Below are 25,962 nucleotides of genomic sequence, written 5' to 3'. Positions count from 1 at the left end.
AAGGCTGGATTTCCCCAGCCCCACCCCAGCTTAGCTTGGAAACACGCTTCGTGGCCTCCTGGATTTCGTGACACCCGCACACGCTTGGACACAGTCCATGTTCCACGAGCATCTCTCCGTGTCAGTATATTCAAGTCCACACCGTCCCTTTAAAAGGGCCCCATTGGCCGGGCGCGGTGGCTCACACGTGTCATCCCAGCACTTTGGGAGGCTGAGGTGGGCGCATCACGAGGTCAGGAGTTCGAGACCAGCCTTGCCAACATGGGTGAAACCCTGTCTCTGTTAAAAATGCAAAAATTAGCTGGGCGTGGTGGTGTGTGCCTATAATCCCAGCTACCTGGGAGGCTGAGGCAGGAGAATCGCATGAACCTGGGAGGTGGAGGTTGCAGTGAGCCGAGATCGTGCCACTGCACTTCAGCCTGGGCGACAGAGCGAGACTCCGTCTCAAAAAATAATAATAATTAAAACCAAGACAATTTTAGAATATTTATTCATTTAAAACAACCCAGGCCTGTTAACATAAATATTTTAAAATTTTGTTTTCCAAAAAATAAGATAGTGAGAAACCTGCGTTTTCTTTTTCTCAATCCTGAGTCTGTCTGGCATTGGGAAGCTGGGTGTGGAGGCTGAGGCTGGGGGCCCAGGGCTGCAGGGCCTCTGCGTCTCCCGCAGGCAGGGGGACAAGTCCGACTGCACGTACATCATGCTCAGCGGCCGGCTGCGCTCTGTGATCCAGAAGGACGACGGGAAGAAGCGCCTGGCCGGGGAGTACGGCCGAGGAGACCTCGTCGGTGTGGTAGGCGCTGGGCCCTGCTCCTGCCTCCCCCACCTCTGCATCTCTCTCGGGGCATCCTGGGTTCTGGCCTGGGTGTGGCCTGGCCAGTTACTCAGGGGAGCAAAGGCCCTGGGAGTGGATGGCAGGAGTGATGCCCCGCAGCTGCTTTGCTGTGAGCCCCGGGCTCTGTCTCCATTGGGGGGACTCCCCACAGCTGCTTTGCTGTGAGTCCTGGGCTCTGCCTCTGTGGGGGGCTCCCAGGCACCTATCCTGGTATCTGGCCGCACTGGCCCAGATGCCTCAGGTGTCTCTTGAGAGCTGGTAGCAGCAGGAGCTGCCTCTGGTCTGAGGCTCCACGGGAGCAGCTACAGCCGGTCTGGGCCTCACAGCAGGCTCCTGCATCCTCAGCGAGCGGGGGGCTGCCCAGCTCCAAGGTGCCGCGGCCTGGGGCTTCTGCCGATTTGTGTTAAGTTTTTGTTTTTGTTTTTGTTTCTGTTTCTTGAGACGGAATTTCACTCTTGTTGCTCAGGCCGGAGTGCAATGGCACGATCTCAGCTCACTGCAACCTCCGCCTCCTGAGTTCAAGGGATTCTCCTGCCTCAGCCTCCCGAGTAGCTGGGATTAAAGGCGCCCGCCACCACGCCCGGCTAATTTTGTATTTTTAGTGGAGACGGAGTTTCTCCGTGTTGGTCAGGCTGGTCTCAAACTCCCGACCGCAGGTGATTCACTCACTTCAGCCTCTCAAAGTATTAGGATTACAGGCGTGAGCCACCGCTCCCAGACTGTGTTAAGTTTTAAACCAGTGGCCAGGTGCAATGGCTCATGCCTGTAATCCCAGCACTTTGGGAGGCCAAGGTGGGTGGATCACCTGAGGTTGGGAGTTCGAGACCAGCCTGACCAACGTGAAGAAACCCCATCTCTACTAAAAATACAAAATTAGCTGGGCGTGGTGGCAGGTGCCTGTAATCCCAGCTACTCGGGAGGCTGAGGCAGGAGAATCGCTTGAACCTGGGAGGCAGAGGCTGAGATCACGCCACTGCACGCCAGCCTGTGCAGTAAGAGCTAAACTCTAACTCAAAAAAAAAAAAAAAAAAAAAAAGCTAAACTCCGTCTCAAAAAAAACCAGTGTGTGGGGAGGCCTAGGTGCCCTCTCCTGGGGACAGCGTGGTCTTCGGGCAGCCTCTGAGGTCGGAGGTGCCGAGTTGCTCTGTGTTTTGCCGGTGATGGGAACTCTGTGCCAGTGTGCTCCAGCACTGCCTCATCTCAGCTCTGCCAGGGCCGAAGGTCTTCCCCTCAGAGTCCCGCGCTCCCGATGGCTCAGCAGGCCCTGGGCCTCTGGTTGGTGGTATGTGCAGCCTGGCGGTTCCAGCTCCGTCCACCGGGTGAAGGCTCACACACCTGGCCAGATGCCGGCAGGGAGGCCTCAGTGCCAGACAGCAGGGCTCCCGCAGGCTCTGAGGGACACATCTTAAAAAGAGGTGTTCTCCAGGCCAGGCACGGTGGCTCACGCCTGTAATCCCAGCACTTTGGGAGGCTGAGATGGGCGGACCATGAGGTCAGGAGATTGAGACCAGCCTGGCTAATATGGTGAAACCCCGTCTCTACTAAAAATACAAAAGAATTAGCCGGACGTGGTGCGTCTGCGGTCCCAGCTACTCGGGAGGCTGAGGCAGGAGAATGGCGTGAACCCAGGAGGTGGAGCTTGCAGTGAGCCGAGATCGCGCCACTGCACTCCAGCCTGGGCGACAGAGCGAGACTCCGTCTCCAAAAAAAAAAGGGGTGTTCTCCAAAGGCATTTATTTCTTCGGGAGAGCTGAGACTGCCCTTGTTCCAGCCTGTGTGTCCAATGCCTGTGTCTGCGATTTGCCTGGGTTGCTAGGGGCACCTTTGGCTTCTGGCATGTTCCAGTGGTTCTGACAGCACGTCACCCGCCAGCACTCACTGGCTGCCTCCCCCTTGCGGTGTGGATGGCGTGTGGGAGCCCTGGCCTCCTCCCTTGCTTTCTGCACGCCGGGGCCATGTGTGGCTCTGGCAGGGACAGGCCCAGCTGGCTCAGCCCTCCCAAGCCCGCAGCCCCAGCAGCTGGCCCCTCCCCTCAGGTGGAGACGCTGACCCACCAGGCCCGGGTGACCACGGTGCATGCTGTTCGGGACTCAGAACTGGCCAAGCTGCCTGCAGGAGCCCTCACGTCCATCAAGCGCAGGTACCCACAGGTGAGGATGGGGTGAGGATGCGGAGCAGATGCGGGTGTGGAGCGGATGAGGGCACGGAACAGGTGAGGGCGGAGCGGGTGAGGGCACAGAGCAGTTGAGGGCACAGAGCAGTTGAGGGCGCGGAGCACGTGAGGGCAAGGCACAGGTGAGGGCATGGAGCAGGTGAGGGCGCAGAGCTGGTGAGGGTGTGGGTGAGGGCGGTGCGGGTGAGGGTGGCACAGGCCATGTCTCAAGCTGTGTCCTGAGTTGTGGTGATCATTCGGTCTACGTACATGTGGATGGAAAACGACCTGGAGGAGGTGAAAATCAGAGCCCAGCTGGGTGGAGGCCGGGAACGGTGGGCAGGAAACCTGGAGAGGCTCCCGGGCTGCTTCCCTGGACAGTCACACAGCTGCCTACTTGGTGGCCTCTCTACTTGTGAGTGATGTGGGTGCGGCAGAGGAAGGGGAAGCGACTCTCACTCTGAGATCTGCAGAAGGGCAGGGCGGGCTGCTCGGAAGTGCAGGGTCAGCAGTGAGGAGAGTGCCCAGGAAGGACCGGCCGAGGGGCCCGAAGGGCACGTCTGCAGTTGTTCATCAGCCAGCACACGGATCCCAAGAAGTTTTGCATTCTAGAATAAATGGAAAGGGGGTGCAGGTGTGGCCCCCAGCATGTTGCAGGGCCTTCTACAGCCAGTGCCTCTCGCCACCCCTGGGGCTCACCCTGAGAGGCCATCACTACCCTCCCTCCACCGCCTCCCCTCAGGTAGTGCTTCTCCCACTCACAGCTCCTGGGTCCTGGTTCTCCCACCCACAGCTCCTGGGTCCTGGTTCTCCTGCCCGCAGCTCCTGGGTCCTGGCGCTTGCTGCACTTGCCCACTTATGGACCAGGGGAGCCTGGCGGAGCATGTGAGGGCAGCTCACAGGGCCAGCAGGCTCCGGGGTGGCAGCCACAGTTGCTGGGAGCAGCAGGGAGCCAGGCTACTCCTCCGTCTGCTTTGTCCTGGCCTGCCGGGCAGGCCTCGTCCTCATGAGCGCCTCGGAGCAGGAGCCCTGGCCCACCCTTTAGAGGCCGCTGCAGGGCTCCGTCCGACCAAAAGCTTCTGGGGGACATGTGGGTGGAGCCAGCAGGTCCACTGTTGTGGGGCCAGCTTTGCTGTACAGTCAGCCCCTGGGCAGGGTCCCTGCAAGCCAGCGACCCCTGGTGTGGGGACCGTTTGGTTCAGTCAGGATGAATGTCTCCAACTGTGCCCTGAAGCGGGGTTGGCACCCAGAAGCAACAGCCACAATGAGCCCTCAGTTCCAGAGAAGCCTGCCAGCCTGCCCTTGTCCTGCCTTCAGGGTTGTGGGTGGCTTCCCCCGGAGTTGTCCGCCTGCCCTGAAGTGAGAGCGAGAGGCTGGCCTGGGCTCACAGTCACAGGACATACCCCTTGTACCTGCTGGCCTGGCAACCAGAAAGGCAGCCGTATGGCTTAGCTGGGCATCAAGAGGGCTTCAAGGCCTGGACAGCCATGGCCCAGCATGTGGCTTGTGAGCCACGTGCAACTCAGTTCATGGAGGTTTTGAAAAGCAGACCCAGCCCCATTGGCTGAGTCTCACTGTTGTTGAGCATCACTGCCTTTGGTTCCCACAGTTTCTCTGTTTAAAATGTGTGGCTCTCGGCTCCTGTGTCTGCCTGCAGGTGGTGACTCGGCTGATTCATCTCTTGGGTGAGAAGATCCTGGGCAGCCTCCAGCAGGGACCTGTGACAGGTGGGTCACCTCCCCCAACCCAGAGCCAACCCAGTCCTGGAGCCCCGCCCACCCAGCCCATGGCCCTTCCCTGTCATGAAGCCCCGCCCACCCAGCCCATAGCCCTGCCCTGTCCTGGAGCCCCACCCACCCAGCCCATAGCCCTGCCCTGTCCTGGAGCCCCGCCCACCCAGCCCATGGCCCCACCCATCCTGGAGCCTCACCCACGCAGCCCACGGCCCCGCCCTGTCGTGCAGTCCCACCCACCCAGCTCATGGGCCCTGCTCTATACTGGGGCCCCACCCGCCAAGCCCACGGCCCTGACCTGTGCTGGAGCCCCGCCCACCCACCCACCCACCCTTGGCTCTGCCGTGTGCTGGAGTCCCGCCCACCCATGGTCCCACCCTCCACTGGAGCCCCGCCCACCCATGGCCCCACCTACCTCAGAGCCCCGCCCACCCGAGCCCAGTAATTTTGTCAAACTGTGTCTGAATGTGGGCAGCATTGGAGGAAAGCTCCGCTATATGTGAAAAGATGAAATGTGATATATCTCCCTCCTATTTTTGTCAGCTGATTGGAAAAAGGAAACAGGGTGAAACCTCCGGAAACGATATTGGTGGAGCAGAGAGTGTTCTCTCTCTTGTGCTAAGCAAGGAAAGATGATGAGACCATTCTAGAGTGCGGGGAATTTAGTTTTTCCTGCTCCAGCGTATTCATCCTTTCCTAGTTCTGAGGTGTGCTTTTTTCTGGAGCCACTGTTAGCTCTCAGGCCGTCCTCTCTCACCGGGTCCCACATACTTGAGGACTCTGACCGTTTATCTCCTCTGGACAGCATTTGACCCCAGACCCCCTTGCCATTCTGGGAGCGCCTCTCTCCTGCCTCCTGCCTCTGTGCCTGCTGCTTTCTGCCTGGAGCCCTCAGGAGAGCCTGGCTGCTCCCGCGTGTCCTGCAGCTCCGTCTCAGCGCAGCCTCCCTGGCCTCCCCATCCCCCCAGAACTCTCAGCTCCCTTTCCACTTCCTTTTACTCCTCTGCGCTTGTCACCCCCGACGCATTGCATGACCTGTCACCTGCCTCTGGCACTGGCATGTGAGCTGGCTGGGAGCAGGAGCCTGCACCTGTGTTCACACAGTGACGTGTGCACAGCATTGAACGTCTGTCCAAGAAGCGGAGAGATGCACAGAGGGCCACACAGAGGCAGTGAAGTGTCAGCCCCACTCTAGGGTGACCCCATCTTCATCTGAGTCCCTCTGCAAAACCGTTTCCAAATAAGGTCCCTTTTTTTTTTTTTTTTTTTGAGACGGAGTCTCGCTCTGTCACCGAGGCTGGAGTGCAGTGGCGCAATCTCGGCTCACTGCAAGCTCCGCCTCCCGGGTTCACGCCATTCTCCTGCCTCAGCCTCTCCGAGTAGCTGGGACTACAGGCGCCCGCCACCACGCCCGGCTAATTTTTTGTATTTTTACTAGAGACGGGGTTTCACCGTGGTCTCAATCTCCTGACCTCGTGATCCACCCGCCTCGGCCTCCCAAAGTGCTGGGATTACAAGCGTGAGCCACCGCACCTGGCCAAATAAGGTCACATTTTGCGGTTCTGGGTAGACATGAATTTGGGGGGACACTAACACATAATGTAACTCTTCACTCTCCACTTACCTGCACTGTGAATTTTGGGGGACACTGTCTAACACGTAATGTAACTCTTCACTCTCCACTTACCTGCACCATGAGTTTTGAAGTGAGTTTCTTGTAGAAGGTGTCTGGTTGGATCATCTATTTTTCATCCCTTCTGGCAATCTTTATCTTTTGTGTGTTTAGACCGTAGATACTTAGTGTAATTATTCTGTTGGGATTTATGTCTTCCATTTTATTGTTTTTTCTGTTCTCACACCCCCCACTGTTGTTAAACACTACTGTATTTTCTCTTTTTATTTTAGAGATGGGGTGTCACTATTTTGTCTAGGTTGGAGTGCAGTGGCTAGTCACAAGTGCAATCATAGCTCCCTGCAGCCTCTAACTCCTAGGCTCAAGTGATCCTCTCCCCTCAGCCTCCTGAGTAGCTGGGACTACAGCTGTGAGCCTCTGCGCCCAGCTTTTCTGTCTACTTTTAGGTTACTTGAACTTCTTTGAGTATTCCATTATAATTATCAACTGTGGTTTCCATGATGTCTCTTCACGTGATATTTTCAGTGGTTCCTCTAGCGGTGACAGTATCCGTACCTAACTTATCCTTGTTTACTGACAGCCACATCTCAGCACTTTAAGTGGAATGTGGATAACTCACCATTGTTCAGTCACTTCATCCTTCCCCCTTTATGATGTGGTTGTCTTGACTATTACCTCTGTGTGCACTGAACCCCACCCCCCAAAAACACAGGGCCACAACTTTCGCTTTCAGCATCAAACATACTTTTTAAAACGTAGGAGGAGAATAGTCTGTGATGTTGACCCAGAGTCACCGTCCTCCTGCTCTTCTTTCATTTGCGGTGTCTCAGGTTTCCTTCTGGGCTCGTCTCCTTGCTGTTGAAGAATCGTGGTTAGCGGTTCTTTCAGAGGAGGTCTGATGGCTGCAGATCCCCTTGCCTTCCCTCATCTGAGAATCTGAGAATGTCTCCGCATCGCCCTCATGCTGAAGGGTGCTTTTGCTGGATGTATAATTCTGGTTTGGCAGAAATACAAAGTATTTCAGCACTTTAAAAATGTTGTGCCACTTCCTCATGGCCTCTGTTGCTTCTAATGAAGGATCCAGGTATTCAGATGTTCTCCAGTAGGTAACGCATCATTTCTCTCTAGCTGTGTTCAAGAATGTTTGGATCACGCACAGTGGCTCACACCTCATCCCAGCACTTTGGGAGGCCGAGTCAAGAGGATTATTTGAGCCCAAGAGATCGAGACCAGCCTGGGCAACATGGTGAGACCTTGTCTCTATGAATAAAATTTGAAAAATGATCCAGGCATGTTAGCACACACCTGTCGTCCCAGCTACTCAGGGGGTTGAGGTGGGACGATCATTCGCGTCTCGGAGTTTGAGGTTACAGTGAGCTACGATTGTGCCGCCGCAGTCCAGCCTGGGCAACAGAGCAAGACCCTGCCTCAAAACACACACACAAAAAGGTGTTTTTCTCTGTCTTTAGTTTTCAGAAATGTGATTTGGAAGTGTCTGAGCATGAATAGTTTGGATCTGTCCTGTTTGAGGTTTCTTCATCTTGAACCCGTAGGTTTATAGCTTTTAACACATTTTGGAAGTGTTCAGTCTGTATGTCTTCAAACGATTCTTCCACCCGTGTACTCCTCCACCTCTTCTGGAAATAAAGTGGCACAAGTGTTAGACCTCGCGTTATTGTCCCCAAGGCCTCTGGGGCACTGTTCATTTTTTGAATCTTTTTTTTCTCTCTCTGATGTTAAGATGGAATTGTTTCTTTTGATCTATCTTCAGGATCTTTGGCTTTTTGTCATCTCAATTCTGCTTTGAGGCCTATCAGAGAGTTTTAAAAAAATGTTCTGTCGTGTTTTGGTTCTTCTGTATGCCTCCTGTTTCTTTGCTAGGACGTTCTCTCTTTGTCTTTGTTTCAGGAGTGTTCAGGATTGCTGGTTCTAGCTGGTAATGATAACGGCTTTATTGTCCTGGAGAAATAATTCCATCCGTGACGTGTGGTCGTTTTTATCTGTGGATTGTTTTTGCTGCTGTGGTTCAGATTCTCCTTGCTCTTGGCGTACCGGGTCACCGTGGATGTGGCCTGGTCACTGTGGACCCGTCCTGGTCACTGTGGATTTTGTGTCCTGATGTTTTGAGTGTTAACGCTATGAGACTCGTTCCCATTTAAGTCTTCAATTTTCACTGTCAGCATGCTTGTATTCACAGGGCATGTCCTGGCCGACGTTTGTGGAGTGTAGTTTGAACGTGAACTGACCCTGGTCTGCCTACTGGGTGCTGCCCAGGCCCAGTGTGAAGGCTACATTCTGCACCATCTTCAGCTCTCAGAGCCGCACACCTGACCCTGGCACAGGCTGGGTCTTCATTAGCAGATTTGAGGCTTTCTTGATCTCCTACCTCTAGTTGGCAGGGGGTGGGGCCTCCTCTGCTTTCTCTGCAGGGGTGCACAGTTGCGGGGGGATGTCTGCTGGTCGGGGGTGCACAGTTGGGGGGGATGTCTGCTGGTCAGGGGGTGCACAGTTGGGGGGATGTCTGCTGGTCAGGGGGTGCACAGTTGGGGGATGTCTGCTGGTCAGGGGGTGCACAGTTGGGGGGATGTCTGCTGGTCAGGGGGTGCACAGTTGGGGGATGTCTGCTGGTCAGGGGGTGCACAGTTGGGGGATGTCTGCTGGTCAGGGGGTGCACAGTTGGGGGGATGTCTGCTGGTCAGGGGTGCACAGTTGGGGGATGTCTGCTGGTCAGGGGGTGCACAGTTGGAGGGATGTCTGCTGGTCAGGGGGTGCACAGTTGGGGGATGTCTGCTGGTCGGTGACAGTATGTCTGGTGGGGGGTGCAGTGGGTGTGGGCGGTGGACAGTTGGGGGGATGTCTGCTGGTCAGGGGGTGCACAGTTGGGGGGATGTCTGCTGGTCAGGGGGTGCACAGTTGGGGGGATGTCTGCTGGTCAGGGGGTGCACAGTTGGGGGGGATGTCTGCTGGTCAGGGGGTGCACAGTTGGGGGGATGTCTGCTGGTCAGGGGGTGCACAGTTGGGGGGGATGTCTGCTGGTCAGGGGGGGGGGGGGTGCGCGGGGGGGTGCACAGTTGGGGGGATGTCTGCTGGTCAGGGGGTGCACAGTTGGGGGGATGTCTGCTGGTCAGGGGGTGCACAGTTGGGGGATGTCTGCTGGTCAGGGGGTGCACAGTTGGGGGATGTCTGCTGGTCAGGGGGTGCACAGTTGGGGGGATGTCTGCTGGTCAGGGGTGCACAGTTGGGGGATGTCTGCTGGTCAGGGGGTGCACAGTTGGGGGATGTCTGCTGGTCAGGGGGCACAGTTGGGGGGTGGGGGGGGGGGGGGGGGGGGGGGGGGGGGGGGGTCTGCTGGTCAGGGGGTGCACAGTTGGGGGATGTCTGCTGGTCAGGGGGGACAGTTGGGGGATGTCTGCTGGTGGGGGTGCACAGTTGGGGGATGTCTGCTGGTGGGGGGTGGACAGTTGGGGGGATGTCTGCTGGTCAGGGGGTGCACAGTTGGGGGATGTCTGCTGTCAGGGGGTGCACAGTTGGAGGGATGTCTGCTGGTCAGGGGTGCACAGTTGGGGGGATGTCTGCTGGTCAGGGGGTGCACAGTTGGAGGGATGTCTGCTGGTCAGGGGGTGCACAGTTGGGGGGATGTCTGCTGGTCAGGGGGTGCACAGTTGGGGGATGTCTGCTGGTCAGGGGTGCACAGTTGGGGGATGTCTGCTGGTCAGGGGGTGCACAGTTGGAGGGATGTCTGCTGGTCAGGGGGTGCACAGTTGGGGGGATGTCTGCTGGTCAGGGGGTGCACAGTTGGAGGGATGTCTGCTGGTCAGGGGGTGCACAGTTGGGGGATGTCTGCTGGTCAGGGGGTGCACAGTTGGGGGATGTCTGCTGGTCAGGGGGTGCACAGTTGGGGGGATGTCTGCTGGTGTGGGCGGTGGACAGTTGGTGAAGATGTTTCCTGCTGTGGGCAGTGGACAGTTGGGAGGATGCTGGCTGGTACAGGGGGTGCATAGTTGGGAAGGACGTGTGCTGGTGCTTGTTTGGTGCCAGTCAGTGTCCCTGGAGGCAGCTCCCATGGGGAGGGAGGGACAGACCCCTCCATCTGTGGCAGCCTTGTGGCTGGGAAGCAGACTCTGCTTCTTTCTTGGCCTGAGTCGGGTGGTTCCTCCATGAGTCCGAGGTCCCTGGCCAGCCTGCCTTCCTCTCCATCCTTTGGAGTCTTGTGAGAGCTGCCTCGAGCTCTGTCCCTCTCTGATCATGACTGGTGACAGTCAGGTGGCCTGTGTCTGCTCCACCTCCCTGCTGGCCCAGAGCCAGAACCTCACCAGTGCCTTTTCCCAAGGCTAAGGCCATACGGAACTAGCAATAGCCTCCCCCATTCCTCCTGAAATGAGGACTCTGACACCTCAGTCCCTGGAAAGGCGAGAGGAAGGGGATTCCCAAGGAAAAGCTGCAGGAAAAATAAATCCACATCAGACTGCAAGAGCAGCGTTCAGGCCGAAGCTCGGGCCGAGGAGGCGCTTCTCCGTCTTTCTGTGCTCAGCAGCACTTTGGCGTGTGTGTGCATTGTTTGTTTGCTCTCTGGGAGTTATTTCCTCCTGATTATAGAAGGCACCTGCCTTCCACTCAGCGCCTAGAGGTGGAGAAGCATCATCTGGGCCCGAGTTTCCCTCTCCTCCCATGTGGCGGAGGCTCAGCTGCAGGGAGGGGCTGAAGTGTGTGCGGTGAAGGTGATGCTGGGGACACCTCGCAGGGCGTGCTGGGTCGTGGTGGTGGCCCGGGCTCCTGAGACGCCCCTGACAGGCAGGTGGAGGCTGGATGGGACGGCCTCTCGGGGGGCCAGCTGGGGGTGGTGAGAACTGGAGGCTCTGTGGCCGGCACAACAGGTTCCGTGCCAGTGTGGCTGGTTCCCCCAGAGGAGCAGAGGCTGCCAGGAGGAACGTGTGTGGAGGGTTTTATTTTGCTTCATTTTTCTTGTCTGTCATTGTGGAGTTTTATCACAAAGGCTGTGTAGGCTGCAAAAAGACCTAAGAGCCCTCAGGCAGGAGATGAAGACGTGGGCGCCTCCCTCTTACAGCTGCTCAGGTGGTGCTGAGGCGCCAGCACCCTGGTTCTTTTCCTGCACAGACACAGCTGCACACGCGTCAGGCAGGGTCCTTTACTGGGGCCGCTGGTTTGGGTATTTACTCCAGGGCTGGGGTCCCCTCCGGGGGTCCATGAGCCCCACAGCGACACACGGCCAGCCCTGCACTCCAGCCCTGCACTTTGGGCCGCTCAGCTCCAAGCGCTTATCCCTGCCAGGGCCCCGTGTGGATGCCTCTGCACGTCTCCAGCGCTGCTTGGTCACAGCCCTTGGCAGAAGCTGGGTGCAGTCTGTGAACAGCTGGGGATGCAGCTGGGCTTTGCAACCTCCAGGCAGAGATGGGCACAGAACACTGAGCCCTTGGCAGCCGGTGCGCAGCACGCAACCCTCCATCCCTGGCTTACCTGCTGGGGCCGACCGAGCACTGGGCCCTGTCGGAAGCTGGCACCATGCTCAGGAAGCCAGTCAGGAAAGAGCCCTCTCCTAGAGCTCCAGTCGAGTTGGGTCAGGGACGAAATCAGACCAAGAAGGCAAGAGAGATGGCTCAGAAGAGGGTGGGGAGGGGCAGGGGCACGCAGATGGTGGGGCAGCGCTCCCTGAGGAGGTCAGGACCCTTTGGGCCAGGGAGAGAGCTGTGTGGTGTGGGGGTCACCAGCAGCTCTCGGGGACCGCAGATGGGCAGAGGCTGCAGACTTTGGCTTGTTCTGAGTGGGGATGGGCACTGGGGGCTTTGAGCAAAAAAGGCTCCTGGCAGATTTGGGCATTGAAGGTCAGCCCTGGCCACTGTGCACAGAGCCTCCTCTCAAGCAGGCGGCTGAAGCCACCCCAAGGCTGGGCAGTGGAGGCCCAGGGCTCCCAGTGCTGAGTTGGACTGAGGGCGGGGACTGAGCGTTGCTGGGTCGGGTAGGAGCCTGGGGCCGGAGGTGGGGGCCAAGTCCGAGGGAGGATCTGGGGCTGTGTGAGTCTTGGACACTCATTCAGGATGTTGGATGGGCAGCATCATTTATCCGTGTTTCTGCCTGCATACAGGTACAGGTGTTTTTGTTTCAGGAGGCCTTGAGTATTTATTTAATAATGGAATCGTTTTTATAAACCACTCTGCAGCTTTCCTGCTCAGCAGCATGTCATCAGCTATTTTCCTGTGAGCACACGATTGCCGGCTGTGCGCTGGTTCTCCGAGCCACGTTCCCCATTCACAGGCTCTTACCCGCAGTGCTGCCACGGCGCCGTGTGCGTCCCGGGAGCTTGCAGGCGTCCACTGGCTGCCGTCCGCAGGGAGTGGCCCTTAAGCCCTCACTTGGTTCTGTGTCCCCAGGTTTGCTCTCCTGGCCTCTTCCCTGACCATGCCGCGTCCCCTTACTCTGACCTTGGCCAATCAGGACCTGCGTGTCTGGTGGATTTTGGAAGCCACCTCACTGGGGACGGGAGGCATAGGCCAGGGGACAGCCCGTGGGAGGGCTGGGCCATGGGGACTGCAGAGCAGGAGCGTCCACGGCACCTGGATGCAGGAGACCCTCGGCAGGAGCGTGGCTGGTGGCACGGTGGCCTCAGGAGTGGTGAGGCCATCCCCTCAAGCTCTTCTGTGGAAGCAGAGATGCCACTCACCAGACGGCGTCCAGTAAACAGGGCCTGGGACCCTCTGGGGGACTCTCAAGTCCCAGACCCCCGGTCCACGTCCTTGCCACTGTGCTGGCTGAGGGGCCCCAGAGCCCACATGGGGGCCGGGGAGAGGGTCCTGCCTGTCTGGGTGGGCCCCTTGGTGGGCCCTGGAGGCTCCAGTCTCAGGGAGAGGAAAGCCTGGTCTGCCTTGACCTCCTCTCTCGCATCTCCGGGGTCTCCAGGGCCCGGCCCAGGCTTCTCAGGGCTGCGCTGTGCTCCTTTGGTTTCTGGAATCCTTTGCAGATGACAGACAAGAGAAACGGGCCTGTTGATCTCTAGCCCGTGTGTTGTTTACTGTTCCTGGAGTGAGTGGTGGAAAGCCCTGCGAGGGGTGGTTCAGAGGATGAGGCCTCACCTGGAGAGTTGGTCTGGTTTACTCTGAGCCTCACATTCCTTTCAGTCGCTCCCTGAATCACTGTCTTTGGTGGGTCAGGACGAATCCACTCCCTGGGCCTGGGCCTGGGCCAGTGCTGGTCAGGCGTGCTGTGTGGGGCCTGGGGACGCTTGCAGGCGTGGACTGACAGCTCATTAGGAAGAGCTGGGGAAGGCGTGAGACCAAGATAGCCTCAGGACTGGGGAGGCACGAGGTCCAGGCAGCCCCTGAGGGCTGGGGAGGCGCGAGGTCCAGGCAGCCCCTGAGGCCTGGAGGAGGCGCGAGGTCCAGGCAGCCTCTGGTGCTGCTGCGTTGCTCAAGTGCAGCCTGGGGGGCCACAGGGCGTCTGGAGGCATCTGTGAGCGTGTGGGCTGTCCCAGCTGACGTGGGTCCTTTGCTCCACAGGCCACCAGCTTGGGCTCCCCACGGAGGGCAGCAAGTGGGACTCGGGGAACCCGGCTGTCAACCTGTCCACGGTGGCAGTGATGCCCGTGTCAGAGGAAGTGCCCCTCACCGCCTTTGCCCTGGAGCTGGAGCACGCCCTCAGCGCCATCGGTAAGCCCGGCCTCCCAGCCTCCAGCCGTCCTTGGGTTCTGGGCCTGGTGGAGGGCACCTGCCGACTGCCCTCTGTCTTCGAGGGGACACGGCGGTGGGTGGCCAGGGCTCAGGTGGGGTCGGTGTTCGGTAGTGTTTCCAAATTCCTGGCAGCTGTTAAATTTGGGGATTCAAGGACAAGGAATTGAATTTCCTGAGAACTCTCAAAATACTAAGTTATTCTATATTCTTTGCAACATTTTATTTACAAGTTTTCATGTGATTATAGGGACCATGATGATAGACAGGAAGTCAGTTTTCTGTGGGTTTAAGGTTATACTAAAAAGTTCAGTGTTGTCTTGGCAAAATAATGCAATAATAATGAATGCGGCCGGGCGCGGTGGCTCATGCCTGTAATCCCAGCACTTTGGGAGGCCGAGGTCAGGAGTTCAAGACCAGCCTGGCCAACATGGTAAAACCCCATCTCTACTAGAAATACAAAAATTATCTGGGCGTGGTGGTGGGCATCTGTAATCCCAGCTACTGGGGAGGCTGAGGCAGGAGAATCGCTTGAACCCGGGAGGCGGAGGTTGCAGTGAGCCAAGATCACACACCATTGCACTCCAGCCTGGGTGACAGAGCAAGACTCCGTCTCAAATAATAATAATAATAATAATAATAATAAATGCAATGAATGTTGTATAATTATTATGAAACAATATATTGTGGCAAGAGTATTTCAGAACCATGTGAAAATGCTCTCTCTTGATACAGACATTTGGTAATAGAAAACAATAAATGCAAAAAATTTATAGTGTAGAAAGATGCTACTATAAACATCTAATATTTAAAAGTTATTCTCAGCCAGGTGCGGTGGCTCAGGCCTGTAATCCCAGCACTTTGGGAGGCCGAGGCGGGCGGATCACTTAGGGTCAGGAGTTTGAGACCAGCCTGGCCAACATGGTGAAACCCCATCTCTACTAAAAATACAAAAATTAGCTGGGCATGGTGGTGGGAATGCCTGTAATCCCAGCTATGTGGGAGGCTGAAGCAGGAGAATCGCTTGAACCCGGGAGGTAGAGGTTGCAGTAAGCTGAGATCGCAGCACTGCACTCCAGCATGGGTGACAGAGCAAGACTCTATCTCAAAAATAAATAAATGAAAGTTACTCTCAAAACAAAATTTTAAAACACGTAAAGCATGGATTGCCTTGTCTGATGGCCTTGACCGTCATTACATGACACATATTCCCAGTATATGCAGAAAATCTTACTCATTTCCAGTGACATCAGTCAGAGTATTCCAAGTGCATCCAAAAACATCTTCGAGCTGGGCGGTGGAGCTGTCCCGCATCACATAAACTAGTTCCCTTTTAAGCCAGGCGTGGTGGCTCACGCCTGTAATCCCAGCACTTGGGGAAGCTGAGGTGGGAGGATCACTTGAGGTCAGGAGTTCAAGAGCGGCCTAGCCAATATGTTGAAACCCCGTCTCACTAAAAACACAAAAATTAGCCAGGCTTGTTGGCGGGCGCCTGTAGTCCCAGCTACCAGGGAGGCTGAAGCAGGAGAATCGCTTGACTCCGGGAAATGGAGGTTGCAGTGAGCCGAGATGGTGCCACTGCACTCCAGCCTGGGCAACAGAGTGAGACTCCGTGTCAAAACAAAAACAAAAAACCCACTTTATTTTGAAATAATTATAGGATTGGAGAAATTATGGAATAGTAGAGACCCCATGTGCCCCTCGCCAGGGCTCCCTCACGGGCAGCGCCTTAGAGGGTAACATTGAGGCCGGGACGTTGGCGTTTACGCCGTCTGCAGACCCCTCGGGTCCCAGCAGCCTGTCCTTGCCCTCCTGGGTGTGTGTGGTGCGGTGTGGCGTGGGTGCCGTTTCTGTGACCTGCACCACACGGGGCCACTCTGTCACGGAGGAGACCCTGCAGGTGGCTGCCACGTTGTCACCCAGCACCCCAGCTTGCCGGCAGCCGCGGATCTGTTCTTGATCTCTGTAATTTTGTCATTCTGAGAAAGTGATAGAAATGGAACCACACGGTGTAGCCTCTGCAGACGGCCTTCTCCCACTCAGTCACGTGCACGCAAGGTTCCTCCTGGCCTTTCCCTGGCCTGGAGCTCAGTTCTTTTTGGTGCTGAGTCATCTTCCGCTGCCTGGACGCACCACAGTTTATCTGTTCATCTACTGGAGGGCATTTGGCTGCTTCCAGGATTTGGCAATTATGAGTGAAGCTGCTATAAACACCTGTGTGCGTGCTTCTGTGTGGACAGAGGTTTTCAGTGCCTTTGGGCAAACACCAAAGAGCATAATTGCCGGATCCTGTGGTCAGAGTATGTTTAGTTGTAGAAGAAACCACCAAGCCGACTTCCAGTGAGGTTGCACCAGGCTGCAGTCCCACAGCAGGGAGCAGGTTCCGGCTGCTGCACATCGCACCGGCATTGGGCTAGATTTTGGGCTCACAGCTGTCTCTTGAGCCCAGGGGGCATTCCAGTTCACTTGTAAGAGGGGCCCTTATTTTGTGTGCCTCTAAGAAACAAATGTTGCTAGTTAAGGCAAGGCACGAGACACACTGATCTGATCTCTAGCTTTTTTTTTTTTCCTGAGACGGAGTCTTGCTCTGTCGCCCAGGCTGGAGTGCGATGGCGCGATCTCGGCTCACTGCAAGCTCCGCCTCCCGAGTTCATGCCATTCTCCTGCCTCAGCCTCCCAAGTAGCTGGGACTATAGGCACCCGCCACCACGCCCGGCTAATTTTTGTAATTTTAGTAGAGATGGAGTTTCACCGTGTTAGCCAGGCTGGTCTCGATCTCCTGACCTCGTGATCCGCCCTCCTTGGCCTCCCGAAGTGCTGGGATTCCAGGCGTGAGCTACCGCGCCCGGCCGATCTCTAGCTTTTAATTAGAATTAGACCTCCCTGCTTCCCATACATGGGGCTCTGAGTCCTTTCCCACCCGGCACTGCCAAGCAGCACCCCTCAGGCTGAGCCCCTCATCTTAGCTTCTCCCCCGAGCCTCTGGTGGCCGTGACGCCGGGGCTGACACTGGCGCCCCTGGTTGAGAAGGGCTCTGACAGCCGTGCCCATGTGGGAGATGCATACGAACAGGCATCTCGACACTGGGGACCCTGGCCTCTTGGCGTCTGGCACCTCGACAATCTGGGTTTTGGAAATTATGTTGTCTCCCATCGCACAGCCTTCCTTGCCCTGCACATGTGGCAGGACACAGATTCCACTGCTCCTCGTGCTGGAGGAGACCGAGGCTCAGAGAGGCAGCCCGAGGCCTCCTTCAGGGCAGAGGGGAGGTAGCATCAGGCCACAGGCCCTTCCTCACTGGCAGGTGAAGAAGGCTTGGCAGTTGCGCTCAAGGGGAGCAGGTCTTGGGGGTGGGGAGTGGGCTCTCACTGCCTTCCTCCGCCTTGGTGCCTTGCTGGGCGTTGGTGCCCTGTCAGCGTCAGTGCCTTGCTGGGCGTCAGTGCCTTGCTGGGCGTTGGTGCCTTGCTGGGCGTTGGAGGTGGGCTGCTCAGGCAGGCTCCGTTACTGGTGATGGTGTTTTCAGGCCCGACCCTGCTGCTGACCAGTGACAACATAAAACAGCGCCTCGGCTCTGCTGCCCTGGACAGGTGCGTGCCGCCAGCCCCGACTGCTTCCTCCCCGCCGGCCCAGCACAGCCCTGAGATGTGTCCCCACTGTGTCCACATCCAGCATCTGCACTGCAGTGTGCTCCTCGTCCAGCAACACTGTGGTGTGAGGCCTGATGACGTGACTCCCTTCATTGGACACACTGGGCAGCGCTGACCTGCTGGGCACTGTCAGGCCTCCCAGGGGACCCCAGCCCCCGCTTCCCGCCTGGGCAGCCCCGGGTCTAACCCTCCCCAGCCTGCCCCTCAATGAGCCTCAGCCTCTGAGCTTAACTGCAGCCTCTGCGTGACCGCCTAGGCCCTGAATAACTCACTGCGAACTAGCGATGGCAGGAAGTGCTGGGCAGGGAGGGGAAGGGGCAGCGGCTGGTGCTGGCCTCTGCTGCCTCTTTCCCCCTGGGACACATGCTAAGAGTGCCAGGCCCCTGCAGAGTAGTGAGGTACTCCCTCTGCGTCCTGCAGTGTCCACGAGTACCGGCTGTCCGTCTGGCTGGGGCAGCAGGAGGACACCCACAGGATCGTGCTCTACCAGGCAGACGGCACGCTCACACCCTGGACCCAGCGCTGCGTGCGCCAGGCCGACTGCATCCTCATCGTGGGCCTGGGTGACCAGGAGCCCACGGTGGGCGAGGTGAGCATGGGGAGGGCTGGTGGAGCTGGGGAGAGCCCTCTCTTCAGAAACTCCTGTTTCTCTTTTCCTTTGAGTGAAATACTGCACAAACTCAGAAAAAGACAGATAATAAGAGCCAACATTCAGATATCTGCCACCCATGTTTTTAAAACACGGTGCTGTATTGACCTCCAGCGGTTCTAGCACAGAGCAGGGCAGGTGCCCCACGTGGCCTCTTGTGAAGCCGGAGCCTCTGGCCGCCTTTCGCACTTTTACAGCAGGTGCAGGAAGCCCTTTCCAGGACTAACTTTTTACGTAAACGGTGCCCTATTTTGTGCCGTCTGAAGTTTGCTTTTCTCCACAGCACTTAGGTATCAGCGTCGTTCCTGTTGCCCTCACTGCTTTTTCTGGCTGCCTAGTTTTCCTCTTGTGAATGCCTCACCCCCTGCCTCTGCATCCTCAGCCAACAGGAACAGCCTTCTGCAGGCACCTTCGGGACGCCGGCCCCAGGCTGTGTCTGCAGGTTCCCAGATGGCAGCAGATCACTGACCCGATTGCTTGTGGACCTTCCACCTGGCCACTGCTGCAGGCGAGGCCTCGGGCTCACAGCCGCCCAGTCCTGTCCGTGTTCTCCAGCTTCCTGCCTTCAGTTCGCATTTCCCGTCTCCCTCCTCTGCCCCCTGCTCTGTTCTCATCACAAGCCTGCCTGGGCTAATCCTGGGGCAGCTAAAAATTCCTCCTCTCTGATGTATGTTCCCGTTCTGCAGCTACTGATGCTCCCTTGTGAGGGTTTGTTTGCAAAATGCCTCATTTGAAAAGGTTGCTGTGTGTGTTTATGAGGCAGTGTTAGAGAAACAGCAAGAGGAGGTGCCCCTCCTGCCCTGCTGACCTTGCCTGGCACACAGTGGACGGACGGACCCCTGCCGTCGGAGCTTCGGCAGCGCCAAGACCAGGCCACAGCCAAGTTGCTTTGCAGAACCCAGGAGCTGCTCCCGGGGTCCTGCCCTCAGACCGTCTGTGCTGGCCCTCAGCTCCGTCCTGCCCCGAGTCCCAGGCTCGCCCGGCTGCCAGACACGTGGGCTCTGCCTTTCAGCTGGAGCGGATGCTGGAGAGCACAGCTGTGCGTGCCCAGAAGCAGCTGATCCTGCTGCACAGGGAGGAGGGCCCGGTGCCAGCCCGCACCGTGGAGTGGCTCAACATGCGGAGCTGGTGCTCCGGCCACCTGCACCTCTGCTGCCCGCGCCGCGTCTTCTCCAGGAGGAGCCTGCCCAAGCTGGTGAGGCGGGGAGAGGAGGCTGCCTGCCCGTGGCTCTGTGGTTCATTTCCTTGAACGTTTGAAGCGTTCACATTCCCCACCTGATTCCCTGACACCTTCACTCCCTGGGCCCTTCCTGTGCTTGGGAACGTGACCCTGCCTCACATCTCCTTCATCTTGCCCTTTGGGCCTCTGGTGGCCACGGCCAGGAGGCAGCCGGTGTGGTGGGGGCAGGCACAGGGCGGCCATCGGGCTGGGGACTCAGCAAACCCTGGGGATGGGCCTGACGTCAGTGGGGCTCGGTGAACCCTGGGGATGGGCCTGACGTCAGGGGTGCTCGGTGAACCCTGGGGGATGGGCCTCATGTCAGGGCTGCTCAGGGCTGAGGCTGAGGCCCCCACATCCAGCTGATGAGGGTGTCCTCAGGCCAGCGCTGCTCCCTCTTTTGGGCAGAAGACCCTGAGACTTTTAATTCCTGTGTCCTCAGGCAGCCCTGGGGCCTGAGGGTGAGGGGTGTGGGGAGGCTGCTCATGCTCACGGCCCCCAGCCCACAGCTCCGTCGAGAAACCTGCACCCTGAAGGCACCATCTGCTGCAGGATAGGGGGACCCCAGTGAGGACAGCTCTGAGGATGCCCTCTGGCCCCCCGCCCGGGCCCACTCTCTTGCCCACGTACCCTCTGCCAGTGTCCTCGCCCCAGTAGCTGTCTCTGGGGCCCGGCCCCGGCACTGAGGTGCTGACCAGTCGTATCAGGCAGGGCCTGCTGCATGCTGGAGAGGGTTTGGGGTCGGTTTGGGTCAGAAGTGGAGGAAACTCCCCCCAGTCAAGCCAGGATTCGAGGTCTCGGCCGAGGGTGGGGCCCTGCACCAGCCCTGCCTGACGGCTCCTCCCCCAGGTGGAGATGTACAAGCGTGTCTTCCAGCGGCCCCCGGACCGACATTCAGACTTCTCCCGCCTGGCGAGGGTGCTGACGGGCAATGCCATTGCCCTGGTGCTTGGGGGAGGGGGAGCAAGGTGAGTCCCCCCACTTCCTACACACTCCTCATTGGTGCGTGTGGTGACAGTTGCCCCCTCGGGTGCTGGGTGTGGGGGGCGGGGGGTGTCACCCACAGACGAGGAGACGAGATCCTCAGGCCGCCTGTCCAGACCCAGCCTCCCCCCCGGCCTATCCTCTGAGCAGGCCCTGCAGACCCTTGCACATGCGGTGTGTCCACTGACACCCAAAGTGGCCCTGGTTTTATTATGGCCAGTTTAGTAGAAGACATATCTCGTTTTGACTGTCTTTGCTTAGAAGTGGTTGCTTGGGCTGGGCGCAGTGGCTCACGCCTGTAATCCCAGCACTTTGGGAGGCCGAGGCGGGCAGATCCCGAGGTCAAGAGATTAAGACCATCCTGGCCAATGTGGCGAAACCCAGTCTCTACTAAAAATAGAAAAATTAGGTGTGGTGGCACGCTCCTGTAGTCCCAGCTGCTTGGGAGGCTGAGGCAGGAGAATTGCTTGAATGCAGGAGGCGGAGGTTGTGGTGAGCCGAGATTGTGCTACTGCACTCCAGCCTGGTGACAGAGCGAGACTCTGTCTCAAAAAAAAAAGAAGCGGTTGCTTGTTGGCCCTTTTTGTCTCCTCCTCTGAAACCTCTGCTCTTTCCTTAGCCGGTCTTTCCCGGGGTCTAGTGAGTTTCCTTCACTCCAGTACTTGATAAAGAATGATCTGCCCAAACTGAGTCCTCCAGGGACTTCAAACCCAGATACCTCCTCCCCTGCCTTGTCATCAGACACCACCTTCTCCTAAACTTCAATACACTTGGAACAGAGATGTAGCCCGGGAGCCATGAGGAGGGTGGGACAGGCACGTGCCCCTCTGCTGAGTCAGGTGTGTGTAAGGGGCAGGGCGGAGCCTCCTACTGCTGCCCCCAAAGGAAGGGAGGACGTCGAGGGGTGCCTGGGGGGGGTCCAGGCCAGGGCTCCCCTGCTGGGGTGGGGCCTCTCCGGCAGCCCCTCCCATCTCCCACGGAGTGCCAGTACTGCTACCCAGGGAAAAGCTCAGAGGTAGCCCCAGGGCCTCGAGGATGCTTCTGCTGGCCCCAGGGCAGGGCCCTGTCAGCCTGGGGCTGGTCTAGGTGATGAAGTGCCCACTGCATCCTTCTGTCTACGGGACTTTCCACCTTGTCTTGTGCCACACTTTCTCTTGAAAGCTGGGGAAGTTGGCCTAGAGCAGTTCAATGGCTTGCCCGAGGTTGCCAGGCTGGGGACAGGACCCAAGTCTCTTTCTGTGGGTCTGGGACAGTGCAGGGACTTGGAGCAGTTGAGCCCAGGCCACATCAGCAGCATTTTTAATGAGAACGTAGCTTTGATCAAGGTAATACTTAGAAGCCATACAGTTCTGTAAGGCACGTAACTGCAGTCCCTTGCCCTCCCTCCAGCACCACGTCCAGAGTTATCCCAGAAATAACCATGTCCGGTGTTCTGGGCTGTTTGCTTGTCTGTATTTCTAAATCATATTCCTATTCTACTAAGTTTTTGTTTTGTTTTTTTTAGTTTTAGATTGTTGACTTCTTAACCCCCTTCAACACCTGCAGTCAGAGTCTATCTAACTATTGATCAATCACTCATCTATGCATCTGTCTCCCTTCTTTCCACTCAGAATCCCAGTGTGGTCCCATCACTAGTTAGCCAGCACTCACTGTCTGTGTTGTTATGACAATGTGGGTGTCACTCAGAGCTAAGTCACATCCTATCCTATCCTATGATTGAAGTTCCTTCCTTGGAGTTAATAATTGTCACATTTGTTCAGTTTTCTGGGTATCCTTAATTTACCCTAAGACACTGAGGCAGGCATTAACCTCCTCTTGGTATGTTCGGACATACCACTCATCTCTGTTTAGTTTTCAGGAGTCGTCCTCCCAAAAGCCCTCTAGCCTCCTCGTATCTCTACTGGTTGTTTTCTAACACGCTGCTGAGACATTGGCCTGGAATTTTCTTTCACCAACACCCTGTAAACTACCTTTGTTTCTCTCCTGTGTTCAATTCCATTTCCTGTAATTTCATGTCTTCTTTATTGGTTTATTCCTCATTTTGGTGGATACATGTTCTAGAAATCTCCCTAGGACAAGATGCATGGGGAAGTAAACATTTTAAGACCATGCATATCAGCAAATGTCCTCATTCTATTCCCATACTTCAATGATAGTTTGGCTGGGTATAGAATTCTACATGGAAATAAATTTCCCTGAGAATTTTAAGGCATGGTTCCATTGTCTTTTTAGTTTTTTGTATTGCTGTTGAGAAATTTAATGCAATTTTTATTCACAAGGCCTATTTTTTCTTCTGGAACCTTGTAGGAGATTCTTTTTTTAAAAAAAACAGGGTCTCGGCCGGGCACAGTGGCTCACACCTGTAATCCCAGCACTTCGGGAGGCCGAGATGGGCAAATCACAAGGTCAGGAGATCAAGACCATCCTGGCTAACACGGTGAAATCCCATCTCTACTAAAAATACAAAAAATTAGGCGGGCGTGGTGGCGGGCGCCTGTAGTCCCAGCTACTTGGGAGGCTGAGGCAGGAGAATGGCGTGAACCCGGGGGGGTGGAGCTTGCAGTGAGCTGAGATTGCACCACTGCACTCCAGGCTGAGCGACAGAGCGAGACTCCATCTCAAAAAAAAACCAGGGTCTCGCTCTGTTGCCCAGGCTGGAGTGCAGTGGCGATCATAAGCTCACTATAGCCTCAACTCCCAGCTTCAAGCAATCCTCCCCACTCAGCCTTCCGGAGTGCTGGGATTACAGGCGTGAGCCACTGTGCCCAGCCGAGACTCTGCATTCTTGGTATTCTGAAAGTGCATGATGACGGGCCTTCATGTGGCTCTTTTTGCATCCACTGACACTGGATTCCCAGTGGACCCTTTCAAATTTGGAAACTCACAGACTTCAACTCTGGGAAATTTTTAATTTTTCTAAATGAAAATGTTTACCTCCCTCTTATCTGTGTTCTCTCTTCCTGGAGCTTCTTTTTTTTTCTTTTTTTTTTTTTTGAGGCAGAGTCTCGTTCTGTCACCCAGGCTGGAGTGCAGTGGCACGATCTCGGCTCACTGCAAGCTCCGCCTCCCAGGTTCACACCATTCTCCTGCCTCAGCCTCCCAAGTAGCTGGGACTACAGGCACCCCCACCACGCCCAGCTAATTTTTTACTTTTTTAATTTTTTTTTATTTTTAGTAGAGACGGGGTTTCACCGTGTTAACCAGGATGGGCTCGATCTCCTGACCTCGTGATCCGCCTGCCTCAGCCTCCCAAAGTGCTGGGAGTACAGGCGTGAGCCACCGTGCCCAGCCTTCATGGAGCTTCTGATGGTCAGATTTGGGGCATCTTAGATGGATCTTCTAATTTTTAGTCTTTTCTCTCCCCTAATCTTCATCTCTGTCCTTCTGTTCCACTTTCTGGAAGATTTTTCTCAAATGTATCTTGCAGTTGATCTTTTCTGCTAAAATATCTCTGAGGTCTGAGTGCGTTTCCCCACGGCACTCCAGTGTTCCTCCAGGGCTGCATCGCGCTCCTGAGAACGCTCGTCGCGGGCTTTCCTTGTGCCCTCTTTGCTCGCTCAGATTTTCCACTATGCGCCTGTTGGTGTCTGGCGTTGATCATGCGACATAACATGCCTGAGATTTGTCTGCACTCCTGACTCTCATCAGTGGCAGTGCCGGGCCGGCTTCCGTGGTGCCCTCACCACGCTTTGCTTATCCCCCTTCCTGTCCATGCACAGTTGGTTGGTTTTCTGGTTTTGATTATTACAAACACAGCTGTTATCACCAATTCTTTTGTTTGTTTGTTTCGAGACAGGGTCTTGCTTTGTCACCCAGGCTGGAGTGCAGTGGTGCAATCTCAGCTCACTGCAACCTCCACCTTCTGAGTTCAAACAATTCTCCTGCCTCAGCCTCCTGGGTAGCTGGGATTATAGGCATGTGGCACCACACCCGGCTAATTTTTGTATTTTTAGTAGAGACCGGGTTTCACCATGTTGGTCAGACTGGTCTCAAACTCCTGACCTCGTGATCTGCCCGCCTCAGCCTCCCCTAAAGTGCTGGGATTACAGATGTGAGCCACCTTGCCTGGCCTAAATCTTTTTTTTTTTTTTTTTTTTTTGAGATGGAGCCTCATTCTGTCGCCCAGGCTGGAGTGCAATGGTGCAATCTCGGCTCACTGCAACCTCCGCCTCCCAGGTTCAAGTGATTCTCCTGCCTCAGCCTCCCGAGTAGCTGGGATTACAGGCGCCTACCAGCACACCCAGCTAATTTTTGTATTTTTAGTAGAGACGGGGTTTCACCATGTTGGCCAGGCTGGTCTTGATCTCCTGACCTCAAGTGATCCGCCCACCTCGGCCTTCCAAAGTGCTGGGATTACAGGCTTGTAATTGATACAGAAAACGAGGTTGAGGCTGGGTACAGTGGCTCAAGTGCTGGGTAATCCTGCCAAGCCACTGTACTCAGCCTCAACCTCATTTTCTTTATAAATAACCCAGTCTCAGGAGTTTCTTCAGAGCAGAATGGAAATGGATGAGTACACCTTCCCTCCCTCCGGAACTGCTGAGGCCTCCGTCAGACCCAGTGGCCCTGCAGGTGTGAGCCCATCTGGACCTTGCTGGGTTCCACTGGTGTGTTTCTCTATCCTTAGTGACAATACTACACTGTCTTAGTTACTGTGGCTTCACAGTCAATCTTGGCATTGAGGAGTCACATAGTTCCTTCCATTTTCCATTTTCTTTAATTGTTTTGGCTGTCCTAGGCCCTTTGCATTTGCATGTGAATTTTAAAATCAGCTCGTCAGTGTCTCCAAAAAGAAAGCCTCCTGAGATTTGGATGGAGGAATACATTGCATCTGTACGTCATTAGTTGACAGCATTGAGCCTTCCAGCCCACAATCTAGACAGCTCTCCCCATGTACTTAGGCCTTCTGTAGTTACGATCAGCCATGATTTGCGGTCTTCAGTGTAGAGGTCTTGCACATCTTTTGTTAACTATATTTCTAAGGGTTTTACAGGCTTTTAAAAAACTATTATAAATGGTATCTTCATTTTTTTTTTTTTTTTTTTTTTGAGACGGAGTCTTGCTCTGTCACCCAGCTGGAGTGCAGTGGCGCGATCTCGGCTCACTGCAAGCTCCGCCTCCCAGGTTCAAGCAATTCTCTGTCTCAGCCTCCTGAGGAGCTGGGATTATAGGTGCCTGCCACCACGCCTGGCTAATTTTTGTATTTTTAGTAGAGACAGAGTTTCACCATCTTGGCCAGGCTGGTCTTGAACTCCTGATCTTATGATCCGCCCACCTTGGGCTCCAAAAGTGCTAGGATTACAGGTGTGAGCCACTGTGCCCGGCCATAAATGGTATCTTTTAGACTTCATTTTCAAATTGTTTGTTGCCAGTATATAGAAATATAATTGATATTTATAAATTGATCTTATATATCTTACAACCCTGCTAA

At 56.0% G+C, this 25,962-nt stretch overlaps 1 protein-coding gene across 1 annotated transcript in view; it reads left to right on the top strand.

Annotated features, from left to right (window-relative positions):
- The window catches only part of PNPLA7 (patatin like phospholipase domain containing 7), an 86,723-nt gene that overhangs the window by 49,410 nt on the left and 11,351 nt on the right, over positions 1–25,962 (top strand). The window contains exons 18-25 of the mRNA XM_030818320.1: positions 673–796; positions 2,875–2,988; positions 4,648–4,717; positions 13,865–14,014; positions 17,556–17,619; positions 18,100–18,268; positions 19,341–19,523; positions 20,397–20,515. Coding sequence (XP_030674180.1) covers positions 673–796; positions 2,875–2,988; positions 4,648–4,717; positions 13,865–14,014; positions 17,556–17,619; positions 18,100–18,268; positions 19,341–19,523; positions 20,397–20,515 — 993 coding nt within the window. The remainder of the gene's footprint in view (positions 1–672; positions 797–2,874; positions 2,989–4,647; positions 4,718–13,864; positions 14,015–17,555; positions 17,620–18,099; positions 18,269–19,340; positions 19,524–20,396; positions 20,516–25,962) is intronic.

Source organism: Nomascus leucogenys, chromosome 8 (assembly GCF_006542625.1).
Source record: "Nomascus leucogenys isolate Asia chromosome 8, Asia_NLE_v1, whole genome shotgun sequence".
NCBI classification, from domain to species: Eukaryota; Metazoa; Chordata; class Mammalia; order Primates; family Hylobatidae; genus Nomascus; species Nomascus leucogenys.
Note: the sequence above shows the minus strand (reverse complement) of the source record. Positions and strands in the feature narration are given on the sequence as shown.